At 39.1% G+C, this 15,433-nt stretch overlaps 1 protein-coding gene across 1 annotated transcript; it reads right to left on the minus strand.

Moving 5' to 3' along the window:
- Nucleotides 1-356: 356 nt before the first annotated feature.
- Nucleotides 357-1,019, minus strand: LOC140236523 (uncharacterized). Its single transcript, XM_072316447.1, has one exon. The coding sequence runs from the start codon at nt 1,017-1,019 to the stop codon at nt 357-359; it is 663 nt and encodes a 220-aa protein (XP_072172548.1).
- Nucleotides 1,020-15,433: the final 14,414 nt, after the last annotated feature.

Below are 15,433 nucleotides of genomic sequence, written 5' to 3' on the forward strand. Positions count from 1 at the left end.
GCCTCCAAGAGGAGGGTGAATATAATGCCCCCAATGGATCTAATGTTGAATTCAAGATTTTAAAGATAAAAAAGTGACAGCAAGACTACACTACTCTGACCAATTATCACGAGATTAAAGAAGAAAGTGAAATAGGAAATAGAGGAAGAACTTTATGTCAAGCAATGTTATGACATAGGGTTGATGAATTTTTTTCAAGTGTGCATCCCATTGCAGTAAAAAAAAAAAAATATATATATATATATGATTTAAAGTACAAGTTAAATTAAATGACAGGTGGACTATTAGACTGTCTGTGAAGACTAGATGACAGGTGGACTATTAGACTGTCTGTGAAGACTAGACAATGGAGTGCATCAGACAGACTTACCCATGAGATCCGAGTCGCTGTAGGTGTGGGAGTCGTAGCCAGACAGCCCCCGCAGTCTGACTTCAATCTTGCTCATCCCAAGAGGGCGTTTCCCAGGCGAGGATGAAACTGACCGCTTGACCGGACCCGTGGTTCCATTGGAACCCACAGAGAGGCTGTTGACATGAATGTTTGGGGTCGATACAGTCTTACAGTGAGGCACATGATCGCAGAGTTTGTCCTCATCGGAGGAGCTTCCTGCACTGGACGGGGGTCTCTTGTCAGGGTGCATCTTTAAGCGGTTGGTGGGCGAAGGCGGAGCAGACAGGTGCTGGGCTGGTATAGTGGTAAATTGGGTCCTCACGAGTTCAGGAGAGGTTTCTGTGGTGTAGATGATTGGTGCTGTCATTCCGTTCATGACGACTTCGGGCGTGGTGGGCCTACTGCCATGGCCGTTTGCCATCGGAGGAGGCGTGGCAGTAGGCACCTGTCCGTTCGTTGTCGGGGGCTGACCATTCTGCAGTGGAGGGGATGCAGGTATTGGGGGTTGGCCATTTTCCTTTGGAGGGTCCTTTGGCAATTTGGTGATCCCCTCGTCAGTCTTCTTGCTTTGTGACTCCATCTCCGAGCTCTCTGGGACTTCGATCTCGATATCCTTTGCCGTACTCATCTAGAAAATGCAACAAGAGTGAACCCTGATTAAAAACAACAATCTCTACATGTACGCAAACGTATACTGGAACTGAATATTGGCAGTTTTGTTACATGCTGCTACAAAGGCATTGCACCGAAATGTGAAAAGCACTCCCGATTTGTATATGTAGTTAAATTATAAAAACATTTTAATCATGCCCATATGTTGAAAGGGATCAAATTTAGACCTAAAGGCAGTTGCACTCTTTAAACTTTATAGGCTGCCATGAAAACACAAGAATCAATATTGTAAAGCAATGAGTAATGAATACTAAATACGCAGCCTCTGGGGGCAACCACCTTGCAGTAGATCCTCTTCTGTTTTCCTACACTCCTACACAATACAATGATATGGATTGTATACTTTCGCAAGGTAGAATTTCAACAAGTCAGATAATCTGCCCCACCATTCTTTGTCTGACAGTTTCACTTCTCACTATTAAAGTCTAGATGCTGTCTCTTTGCTGAATATAAATGCATTTTTTATACCAAAATATATCTGTAGAAAGTCTCCTGTTCTGTTCTTTTATGCATGTGAATGCCATTCTGCTGATTTAAGGCCACTGGTATAGTCAGGGCAACCGAAATGGTCACTTCATACATTCTAGCCCATTTGACTCTTATCTCACTCGAATGCCGTTTGAGCTTTCCAAGACAAAGGGTCTGTAGCGTATGAGACGTTATTCCATCACAAACAAATAATTGTACAGTCAAACCTGTCTAGAGCAACCACCATGCAACCACCTGCCACTAAACACAATTCCTTCCAAGAGAAAAGCTGGGTTAGCGACCCTGTCTATAGCGGCCACCTGCCTACAACAGCCACTTTTTTTTCCCTTGGGGTGGCCACTATAGACAGGTTTGACTGTATTTGAGAGTTGCTCCCACACCTGTTCATAGGGTCTTAATCTTCTTTCAAGCACAATTCCTTGTCATGTTCAAGGTGACTTGAAGAGATAAACAGAATCACAGAAGTTTCATCAAAAGCACATATGTGTATACTGTTATTAAACCCATTGAGGACAGAATGATTGTGCTATAACACAGATTTCCCATAGACACCTGCCCAAGCATTCTCGGGACTCGTCCTCAACAGGTTAAGAGTATACATTCAATTATTCCCAGGGTATGGAGAAAATAATGCAATGTCGGCACAAAATAGTGTTTACTAATCTTAGAAATTCAACCTGACCTTTGACTCTTGACCTTAGACTTCATGACCGAAGACTTCAAAGAAAATGTGTACAGGCAACTAAGTTAGACAATACATTGATAATGTCCAAAGTTTCAAGAAGATTCAGACAGTACCTTCAGCCATATTTCAGAGATGTGGAGGAAAAAAGTGAAATTTTAACATTCTCACTTGACCTTTGATTGAATCTTTATATGACCCCAAAATTTTCCACAGAGAATCTTAACCTAGAAATGCCATTGCAGAGCTATGAGGGAAATAGTAACATTTGAACACTTGAGCCTGACCTATGACCTTTGATATTGAGCATATTATTATATGCCCAAAAGTTTATGGGCACAGGTTGCTCCACTCCAATAATATGCCAACAAATACATCAAATGGTTAAAGTTACATCATCCACAAAATTGATTACAGATGGATGAACGGACAACCCAAAGACATTACAATGCCTCCTTAATACTCTCCTTGATTTCAAAGAAAAGGGAAATTTAGTGAAAATTGGTAAACAGGTCCTTGGGAGACTTGTGTGAATGTGTTTTCACCACCTCCTATTCACAAGTCAGATGGCTGAGACTATGTTGTAGTATCCCTGTTTCTGATTAAAATACATTGTGCAAATTAAAAATTACACAATTTTGTTATTATACATGTAGGTCTGATTTTGATGAAACCTTCCTCTACCACTTTATTCCCCGGATCTAGGGCTATCAATCAAAGCCAACTAAAATGTAATGAAAGAAAACAAACACCAAGTCTGGATGAGAATCATATCACAATAGAACCAATTATTTAACACCTATAAATAGATCCCTGTCATTTGATTGCTTGTTTAATGCTGGTCATTTGTCCCATTTCGCTGTTACGTCACCATTCGTGCGATTGTGGCTCCATTTATCGGGCAATATTGGATCCATGGGATTTGCTCCATTGCATGCACGCCGAGCGCCCGACACACTATGTGTTAAAAGTAAAACGCTTGCGTTTGCAGTGTGCATGCGATCAAGCATATCAACAGACAAGCGCTAGAGTATGGGGCTCAGTGAGCACTCTCTTGATCTCAGATCTTGCACATTCTCTCTTGTTTCAAAATTCATAAAACATCAAATGACAAGGATTTATTTTTAGGTGTTATATATAAAAAAAAATAATAATAAATGTTATTCATTCATGCAATGGACAGAATATTTCATTTGGTAAAAGATAAAATAATTCATCCTTTCAATCATTTCATCTTTCACCTCATAAAATATTCTGTCCATTGCACTCAGAAACATTCATTATTTGTATACTGAACAGTCACCAGAAGTCTGGAATGGGAAGTCAACGGCTGGGACAGAAAACTCACAGGAAGTCCAGCCGGTGGGTCCATTCAATAAAAAGCAGCCTGGGATGGGAATGCTTTTATAAATTATGAAATATCGCAGCAGAATATTTAAACAGGAAACCCAGATGGAGGAATCTCTCGGTACAAAAGGCGAGCACAGTATGCGGTACAACGACAGTCTGAATAAAACAAAATATAATATCGATGCAATCTCATCATCGAAAAAATCTCACGCATCAAGCCTGGCTAATTCATGATCTCATTCCCACGGAAGGTTAATTTGCAGCCCCCAATCCTACCCCCTCTCCTCCCCCCCCCCCCCCCCCCGAAAAAAAAAAAAAAAGAGAGAAAGAAATGTCTTTGGCATGATCCCTCTCAGAAAAACAATGCATAGCTGATGGAACACACCTCAAGCCCGTAGGAGGCGGATCACAACCCTGCCATTGCTCTGCATAATGAACGACTTTAAAGGTAGTTATCTCTCTCCTGCATTAGCCCCCCATCTCAAACGCAATTGCTATAAGTGATGAACAACACTATAAATGTATAATTTTTCACAGGTGTATTCAAGTTGTCAAACCTCTGCTCATGGTGTTTGAAAGCCCTTCAAGTGTGATTGCAGCTTCCCAAAGAACATTAAATGCAAACAGCAGCCTTCTCAGCTGCCTCGACATGTGTGTTGACCTTGGCATCACCATGAAGTTTGCACTCACATGAAGAAATCAAGCAGTAACCAAAACTACCGTTCAATTCATAGCCATTATAAATACCAGAGAACGTTTAATGGCTGGACATTGAAAAGGGGAGAATATCAAAGAATACTGTAAATTCTCCCAACTAAAACTGATGACACTTTGACCAATAATACAGGCCTTTGCTATTCTGATATCAAATATCACCTTCACTTGGGAAGTGGTAAAAACAGGCAGAAATAAGGACAACATGTATAAGCCCGGTATTGCGACACAACACTATTTCTTTTTACACAGGTAGAACAGAAATTCTAACGAAACAGAGAAACAAAAAGTTACAATTTACAACATTTATAGGATATTCAGAAAATAATTTTTGTTGTATTCTCTTAAATTCACTCATATGACGCACCACACTATATCCCACGTTACTGTCATATATCCCGAGTTACACGTATGGTGTCGTGCAGCACCATCTCGTGTTCATAAAGCCCGCCGCACACTACACGATTTTGCCCCGATTCACCGGTCTTAAGACCTCAAGACTAGAAGTGTGACGTCACAGTCTTGCCATTTTCTAGTCGTACGACTGGGTCTTAGCGCCAGTCGTAGAGATTTGACATGTTGAATTTCTACGACCAGTCGGGAGCTTTCAGCCATTCGCAATGCAGTAAAATGCAAGTTCACGCAGTGCGCACTGCGCGCGCTTTACAGTCGGGTCGTATAGTGTGCGGTGTCCGGTCGTACGACTGGTCTTAAGACCCAGCTTGGCTTAAGACTTTAAGACCAGTCTGATCATGTAGTGTGCGGTGGCCTTAAGATGTACAAATACACACTGTCATTATGCCAGCCAAATTTTAGCGTTTGACAATAATGATCCCAATGCCATTTCAGCCCTGTCATGACTTTCCAAATCGTAATAGTGATAGTAGCAATACTGAAATAGTTTTTTTTTAAACCTATTAGAATTTTGAGCAGTTATTCACAACGAGATCATTTCAATCCACAAACTTGTCTTCTGATGAACTTATTTTACATCTTCCTTAAACTGGTAATCCATATTACGGTGCTGCTGTCTGAGAGTGACAGAGAGGTCACTGGACAGTGTAGTGTGTGTGATGATCAATCATTTTATAACGCTGCTGCACTGCTGAGCTCATTGTTCTAATATCATTTTCTTTCATAAAGCATTAAAACATACTCTCACCCAATATTTGGTAACCCAGGATACAGCGCTCAAAGAAAAAAAAAGTAAAATAAATAATTCAACAAAATGGCAGATTTCTATTTCATGCTCCAAGGTACTATAAGTCCCATCATAATATGCTGCTCGAAATGTACCATTTCGTGATTGATACTTTATAGCAGAGTGGTCCATTTTCATCCCTTGAAATTTCATCAACAAAAATGTACAAAACCTATTTTTCTAAATCCCTGTGCATGAATGCACATTCAAAAGGTACTTCATACATATTACTGGCATCTTTGTGTAGTAAGCAATAGTAATTTAGAAGAACTAGAAATGTCGCTATGGCGACTGATGCCTCCGCCATAATGCATGATTCTCCCAATAGGCGTATAGTACAATGTCTTCACAATGTGTGATCCATGACAGTTTCACATAACTGGCAAAATATTGAAATGGCAGGTTTGTCAGAAATGTCTTGAACTGGGTTTGCTATAATTTTCTAAGAGTGCAGGTACACATATTTGGGGAATTTTGGGAAAGTTTATGCAATGAGTAATTTCCAAGGTACGAAGAAAGAGTGTGATGACGGTACAAAATAGATTTTTTTTTTTTTTTTTGGGGGGGGGGGGCATTGAAACCTGGCCTTTGACCCTTAACCTTTGACCTTCTGGCTGGAAATTTCCCGGAGAATCTCCATTAGGTAATGCATGTATTAAGTTTTGAAACTAATAATGCAAGCATTGCATATAGTAGTATATGAGGGAAATAGTAAAATTTTGAGGAGTTGACCTTGACCTTTGACCCCTGACTATTGACCCATGACCCCTAAATTCCCTAGATAATCCCTGCCAGACAGTACATGCATATGTACCAAGTTCCACGAAGATACATTGAAGCATTTGAGAGAAAAGTAATATTGCAACATTTTCACCTAACCTTTGACCTTTTGACCTTTGACCTTATGACATGAAACTCTCTCTGGAGAATCTTTACGCAGTAGTACATGTCCACACCAAGTTTCAAGAAAATACCTTCGGGCATTGCAAAGATATGGGGGAAATTGCAACATTTGTAGCATTTGACCTTGACCTTTTGACCTTTGACCTCTTGCCAATGTCACTAAAATCTACTCAACTAATTGTCCCATCATACATCATCCTTGGACCAAGTTTGGTGAAAGCTGCTTCATCCAGTTTTGAGTTATCACGTAAACAGATAAATTTTAGGATTTGACCTTGATCTTTGACCTTTGACCTCTGTCTGATTTCACTGAAAAACTAATCAAGTAATTGTCCCATCATACATCATCCTCCAACAAAGTTTGGTGAAATTTGCTCCATCCAGTCTTGAGTTATTGCGTAAACGGATACAATTTCATGATTTGACCTTGACCTTTGACCTTTGACCTTCAGCCGATTTCACCCAAAATCTAATCAAATAATTGCCCCATCATACTTCATACTTGGAACAAGTTTGGTAAAATTCCAGTAAATATTACTCAAGTTATCGCGTAAACGAAAGCGGACGGACGTACGTACGGACGTACGGACGGACGGACGGACGGACAACCCGAAAACATAATGCCTCCGGCACCACTTCGTGGCGGAGGCATAAAAAACTCACTCCCAAGGAGACTGCATGAGAATATACTATAATACTCTGCAACCTGTATAAGGAATCACAAAACAAGTTTTATACAGCATATCATGCTTTACACAACTGTATGTAAATGTTGCATGCTTGTGGATGAAAGATAGCCTATTACCTCATGGAAACAAATGTACTATGTATTTCACACATACATTTCAGGTGCTCATGCATACAAATGAAGATAAACACAGACACGCATATTTGAAAGTCATATTTTAAAGTGACAGAATCCTCTAAAAGATCCCTGGACATACATCTCAATATGTATAATGAACTCTACCCACAGTTCACTTAACTCCACAGCAACGCCGGCGGAATAAATTGACGATCATCCTCCTATCAACCCAAATTGATTTGGAAATGAAAACATTTAAGCCCCAAAAAGCCGAAATCTCTGTTAAACATTAACGACTAGTGGCACGAAGGGACTTCAGTCGATGCCACCACACTACCCCACTTTCAATCAATCTATCCAGACAGCTCTTCCCATCTCTCTTTCTCTATCTCTCCAGCTATCTCTTTCTATATATCTCTTTCTCTCCCCTTCTCTCTGTCGGTCTTTTTCTCTCTCTACCTAGCTAGAATCTCTTTCTCTATCTCTCTCTCTCTCTCTCTCTCTCTCTATCTCTCCCTCTCTTTCTCTATCTCTCCCTCTCTTTCTCTATCTCTATCTCTCCCTCTATTTCTCTATCTCTCTCTCTCTCTCTCCCCCTCTATCTCCTGCAGTGCTCTGCTTCTGCACTCACAACAGTAGAGTGTAACACTAGAGCGAGTTTCAAATAATTGATCTCGCTCTTCCCTTAATTGCTGGATTATCAGAAAAAGCCATGCTACTACGGCAAACTGGATGGCGCTTCAAGATCAAATCTCCGAAGTAGAGCATTGGCGTCCATGCCATCGCATGGTAAGACAAGGCACTGAGAAAGCGTCGCCATGATTTTTCTTTACTTAAAAAAAGCGACAAGCTCCCTCACTCTTTGTGTGAAAGCAATCTTTCAGCAAGATTCTTGTTCTCAGTTAAAAACATGAATATCTTTTGCAGGTGAAGCTTTTCTTCGCTGATTACTGGAGTGCACTGCAATGTTTACTGTAAACGTTTCACAAATATTATTGCATGATTGATTTTACGTGCTGAGCGAGTAAAAAACATATTCGCGGGTAAAGTTCTTGAATTCGTGCTGCCCCAAATGTCAACCCATTCAAAATGTGCAGAGAAAATTTTGAGGATATTTTCATGCGTTTTTTAATTTGCGTGAGCTAGAAATAGCACGAAATATGCGAAAATTCATGTACCACAAACATCTTTGTGTTTACAGTACTTATTCATCAAAATGTGTAATCACTGGAAATACATGGCTACTATATATGCCTTTGTTTTCCTTTGTTTGTGATGGGGAAATAAAGAGCTCTGCATTCATATCCAACTCACAGCTATCAAGTATATGTATCTGTTATTTGCTGTTTCTATTCAGCTTCAACAAAAAAAAGTACTTGAAGCGCCATTTTTGTTTGTTTGTTTTTATGACAGTATGGAAGCATAATGTCCACTCACAGCAAATAAACAGCCCCTTGCCAGCAACTTTGCATAATTTCAACTGACAATAAAAACATTGAGTTGGAGATAAAAACCTATTCAGTCTGTATCTCTTGATTTGCCCGGAATCCTTATTTACTTCTAAGTCTTTTTTTTTTTTTTTCTTATCTCTTTTTACCTCACTGTTAAAAGAGCAGTTTCTTCCCCGCTCCACAGAGAACCTTGAATTTGCTTCAAAATAAAAAATATCAAAGTGCCAACCTCTCCATCAGGAATTCAACTCCAGCTAATGAGAGAGGGTCCTCTGCATACATATCAAGATCATCAATGTGGATGAAAGCCACCTTCTCAGTGTAAAATGGACTTCCTGCAAAGGAAAAATTTAATGATTGGCATCGTAATGACTGGTATAAATATCAGCAACAATACGACATGAACGCTGTGTGGTATTCACTGGTAACAACGCACATTGCTTGAATCCTCTTCTTGCTTGAGGATGCCCATAAAACTCCGTACTGAATGAAAATTAAGAGGCAAGCTATCTACTTTGCCCAGGAAATTCTGTGGGCTGCATATCGCTGTGTGTACTTTTCGAGTGCAATTCGCGAGCAAGTCTGACCCGTGAGATTCTAGATTGTGACCCCAGGGACTGCTGTATTACGGAATGAATGAAACAGGAGTTTTTTGGGGGGTGGGGGGGAACAAGAGCATGGAATAATAGCCTATCACATTTCATTGCTAGCAGTGCTGCACCACTCAAGGATACAAGTATGCACATCACTGAGAAAGTTCTGCAAGCCATTTTGTCAACACACACAACCACAGAAAATGGCCTAAAAAAAAAATGAAAAGCAAAGATAGAGATATGCAGAATTCACATTGCTCTCAAAAGTACAGGGACTTTGAATTTCAGATTGTGCAGGTAAAGGTATACTATGTAACATATCAGAAAAAACTTTCCCCTCCTCTCCAATACTGTAAAAGTGGATATTTTCATGTGAATAATTTTTCGTGCAATTCAGTTCTCGTGCTTGGCAGGATAAGATAAATGTCATGTTTTCTCAATTCCATGGAATCGACATATTAATTAGTGGAACATACGATAAGCAAAAAATAAATAGAACTTGCGTGCTTTCAATTTCACACTAGTTGGTTTCTGGTCTTGCGAAATGTGTGAAAATTTTCACACTGCAACTTTCCACTTTTATAGTAATACTCATTTTATATTTCAACTAATTCAAATACTGAAGAGTCACAATGGTTGAACGAAGACCTGAAAGCAATGTAATTTTAATGAAAAGGCATTTATTCTAAGTTTGCATGTTTACTTTGTTAAAAAAAAAAAAAGACAATTCCTATTAAACCGGTGTGCTTTGATATCTACAGTGTAGCTCAATATAGGAAAAGTATTAAAGCATTGAATGTGAACAGTATTGTAACAATCATTTCACTCTGGCAAATGTGATTTGTTTCAAGCAGATTTGTGTACTGTGCAAATGTTTCGTTCTACAAACCCTGGGTAACATGCATGGGCAGGCATGCATGGGAGAAAACGATATCGCTTGCAGAAACTGTATGTTGTACATCTTTAATGGATAAAAGCCTAATAAGATACAGTATGTACAAAATGCATCGATCGAGATGCTGTCTACCTATAAAAGTCATGTACTTTCCACTGACAGGGCCATAAAAATCTGCAGCCATTAAGGGATGGCTATTCATTCCCTCCGAGTCATCCGGCCGAGCAGGTTTGACTACAACTGCTCATTATTTGTCATCTGCTGAGCACGAATGCATACATATTACAGCTTGCCGACAATAAGCTTTCTGTGTACAAATGTAGGTGAAGCCTATCAAGATTAGAGTAAAACAGCCTCAACTTTGTTTCACATGGCTGACAAGCAACATTAAAGAGACTAGCAAAACTAGTGTGTAAAATATGCTTCCAATATAGTTTCCATGCTTTAAACAAGATACATCACTTTAATAAAGAAACCAAAATCCAAATATAAATCAGGATTGACTGAAATTAGAAGGCATCAGTGAAAGTCTATAGGAAAATCAGACAATCGATTCAAAAGTTTATGAATTTTTAAAGTTTCGGTGCCGTCATCGCTGGATAAGATGACTACTATGGTTCATGATGTTATGTATCCATGGACAACAATTCAATATCAACAGAAAGTATGAGAATTCCACAAAATTTAATTTTTCATGAAAGGTGCACAATCCATCAGACTCATTACTGACAGACATTGTACATGTACATTGTATGTTCAAGGGTACATTCCCCCTGCTTTCTGAAAGAGGGAAGTCAAGTGTTCTTTCATTAAATGCTTAAAAGAAAGTGAAAATATGTTACAAGTATTTTCCCTCTATTTTCTTTTATTGCTGTCCATACATGATGTCATAAACTGTAGATTGTAGTAGCCTTCTCATCTAGGGATAATGGCACTGAAACTTTGAAAATTTATAACTTTTGAATCAATCACACTTTTACTGATTTGTTCTATAATATTGCTGCTTTCACTCAATCCACATTACATTTTGGTTTGGGTTTCCTTTATGGACCCCAAAGAACATTGGAGTATGCTGCTCTTTGAATACTAAGCTAAAACTGAAGTGAATCTGATTTCTAGTCAACCGACATTTTTGTCTGAACTTTGGCTCTCCCTTTAAATGTTCAAATGTATGATTCCTTTTTCCCCTATTCTGGTGTTTGCAAACAGTACACATCCTTCATTCATGTGCCATTCATGAATACCAATTTATCACAGGGGTACAAAAAAAAAAAGAACAGAAAATGGAGATTGACTGATTTAAGCATTGCTCAATGCAGATCACGTTTTAACAATGTCTTTGTGTCCACACACACACACAAGGAATAATGGTTTTCACAAATATTGATTTTTTTTTATTTTGAAAACTGTCAATATCAGGTGTGTGTGGATAGGAGTAACAAATTTCTTAGGACTTTGGTGAATCACAAAATGGTGTCCGTGAGAAACATACATGTACATGATAACCTCGAAGAAACACTTTTTTTTTTCTTCTGAAAGTAAAGAGGTTGTACATAATCATCATGTTAATCTTAAGGTACTGTACATACGTCTTCTTCTTTATCAAAACTAGTGTTACTTTTAAAGACGTTGTCTAGTTTTATTTTTCTCCTTTTTATTGAAATACATACAGTATTACACAACACTGTTCTGCATATATAGGAAACAAAACACATTAGCACAGGTCTGATTATCAATGGTTTTCATAACTACAAATGTTTGACAATTGATGCATTATTTCTGAATGCATGTGTGTAGAACATCTCCATCATAGTTTTCATGCAATGCAAAATGTTTTATGAGCTGTTCCAGCACAATATATAGATCAGGCAGATGAACTACAGCTCACTGCTGTACATTCAGTAGGACTGCAGCAAAGAAGTTCTTGGCATGAAGCCGTATTATTCTTTTTTGACCAAACAACTCTGTGAGACATGATTAATCAATGTATCACTCATCCACACAAGAATGTTACAACTTGGACAGCTTCATGTCAAATATTCTAGTCCCAAGTTTGGCGACCATGTACCTGGGATTGCACTGGAGTCATGCTTCCATAGACATACCGTAAGATGCCTCTAATTTGAAGAGCTAAACAATTTTCAATAGGAGTTGAATAAAGAAGTGGAAAAAGAAAACTGATATCACATGTTGTCAACACTCACTGTAGCCAGCAAAAAGCACGCGGTGACTTAAATCCACCAAATCCGACAGATAATGCAGATATCAAGGAACAAATCACGGCTGCGTAGTAGCAGAGTGAGCCTCTGGTGATGGAATGAGAAGGGCTGATCCTGGGGCAAGAAGTTTCAAACGTCCGCCAAAAAGTTTATGGTAGGACGACATCAAAGAGAACCTCTTGACGGTAGGAGAGAAGGATGTTAAAGTGATGGCCAGCTGACAGTCCCATGATTAAACAAGAAGCAAAACTGTTCAGTTTTGGAGCAAAAATCTGCCCAATGGTGGCGTGAGGTGATTGGCTACACTGTAGGGGTGCACATCTTATTAGGGTAGCTGACATCATCCACATTTGAATAAATTTCAGACAGTCTTGACTGACCTCGTCTGTGCAGTGACTGTACACTTGGTGGCAACCCCCTCTCATCTCCCGGGCCTACTGCTGCATCAGGAACGAGGTGCTTTGCAACAGTCAACATCAACAAGGGACCACTTGATGGAATGAATGATTCCAGTCAGCACAAATACTATTAAAGTCTACCTCAAACAGCGATGAGCTTTAATAAGGTATTCAAACTACTGCTAAGCACTAGTACTTGCCTTCTCCTCACTCGGATATCTGAAAATTCTTTTGCATATAAATATTGTATACGCCGAATATTCCGTGAGGCTTTCATTTTCACATGTTCCGCGAGTCAGGTGCTATTTGCAAATTTTAAAGCACGCGAAAATATCAATGCTGATCCTGACATAAATGTGACATACAAGCATACATATTTTCTCTTTTCAGTAATATACAGTACTGTAATCCCTGATCGCGTGTTTAATCACTCATGAAATTGTCGGAAATTCCCGATTCACAAAAAACTAGACTCGCTATTCATGGTGTATTAAGTATCTTTGGCATCAGCATGTATCACATTCCACAAACAAGTTTACCAGTGAATGACTGTGCTCTTGGATGTTTTATTGCAGATCAGATTATAAACAAGGAAACTTGTGTGGTTTCAAATGTGTCTTCACTGTGAGCTGACTTTTATCCAATAACTAGAAATTTACAGCGAATGGGAACAATAACTAGAAAAATGCCTTCCCACTATTAAAACACAATCAATTATCTATACCTTAACTGTCAAACTGATGGCAACAAAGTTCTAGAATGTTTCCTCTTTGTGTGTATTTTCTATTTTCTGGTGATTTTCACCTTGTAAAGATTACGTTTTAATATGTAAACTGCTCACAATTTAACATTAAACATCAACTTTGCACATGAAAATGCATTCGTGATTACATATTTTGCAGTTGACTATTCCATGCCAAGTGCCTAAAATCATTTACCATTGACAAAAGAAAGGATTAAAAGGTTAAAAAAAAGCTGGTAAAACATCAGAATTACATTTTTGTTGTGAGATGTTAAGCATGAAACAGTTTGCTGCCATCCTTAAAACTTGTTTGGAACTTTTGTAGAAGTACATGTATGCTGTATATATGTAGTATTTCTGTCACATATTGCAAGCACAGGATCAAAGAAGAGCATATCCAGTGTCAACTCATTTCCTCTTGTTTTGCATTATATTAGGAATGGATGTGACTATATGTGCACTTTGATCATCCATTTTATCATTCCATAGAATGTTGTAGTTCTACTATCCAAACATGCAACAATGAAAGGAAATGAGTGTTACAAAGAAAATTTTCATTTCCTCTGCCAAACTGAGTTGTGTACTGTAAAAGTGGATATTTTTGCGCAACTAATTTTTCGCGCTAGGCCAGGTAAGAAGAGTTTGATGTGTTTTTAATTCCACAGAATCAAGACCCCAAGTACCTTAGGAACATACGGCATGCAAAAATATTTGCATGCTTCTGTTTTCGCACTAGTTTCTGGTTGCCTGAAATGCGTGAAAATTTCAACACCGCGAAAATTTCCACTTTTACAGTAATCACAGAAGAATGCTGGTACTCTTCCAAATTGTCTTTCATAATCACTTTGGACAAAAAGACATTCAAAGATCCTGAGTTAAAGTGAAAACAAAGTTCTGGTAAGGGCCTGAGAACCTGTCTGGCGCCATTTCATATTTGAAAGAGTCTACAAAGAAACTTACCTGGCTGACGCGGTTTGCCGGAATGATGAGTCGTTTTGGAGTATTTTGAGAAAAATAATAAAAGTCGGTAGACCGACTTTTATTCCAGAAGGCTCCAGACTAACTCGGTCTCAGGAAAAACTTGACCCTATTTCAGACAATTTACACACAGTTCGTGATCGCCATGTTCATCTACGGGTACCAAACGAGGCATTGATGAGCAGACAGAAAAGTGCGTGCTAATCCTGTACAAAACAAATGGACAGCGGGCGGTCCTCAAGCCTATATAGTATACGCACATCACCTCAGTTGCTGAGACGCGCGGTCTTTGAAGTTTTTGTTGTTGTTTATCAAGCGTCTTTGATTGTTTTTAGAGGTGCTTGAGAGGCGCACACTAATTTTGCATGCGCGCCAAAGAGGTTTTTGATGCGCGCGTTGTAACAACTCGGACCATTCTTTGCGAGTAGCCAGAACGCTACAATGTAGTTTATACAGGCCGCTCCCATAATGCATAGTACAACGCTGTACAATCCAGAGGGACAACCAATACTAGGCCAATACAACTCATCCCGCCGTCAAGCAAAACGAGGCCGAGTTATCCCCGAGTCCGAGTCTAGCCTGACCCCGTTCGGGTAAGTTCTGAGACTGAACGTTTTTGGTTAATACATTGTATTTCCTATTTTCGTCGTTACCCATCAAATATCTTGTTATTACAGCGTTATTATGCACATTTCCTAGGCATACGTTCACATTTTGGAACAAAATTTGACAACTTTTGCAGGCGTACCAGAACTTTCTTTGGGCTTTAAGAGGTTTGGGAAAATCAATCAAGATATCAAACTAGATGCCTTCTTGGAAAAGGAGACACACCGTCCTGTAAAAGGCTCTTGGCTATCAAAGTAACCCTGGTAACTATAGTCCGGCATGGAATTCCTGTTTGTTTGGTTTTTATATACTATGCTGCAGAATCACACAGTATATGCGTTGCT

The sequence above is a fragment of the Diadema setosum genome, chromosome 13 (genome assembly GCF_964275005.1).
Source record: "Diadema setosum chromosome 13, eeDiaSeto1, whole genome shotgun sequence".
NCBI classification, from domain to species: Eukaryota; Metazoa; Echinodermata; class Echinoidea; order Diadematoida; family Diadematidae; genus Diadema; species Diadema setosum.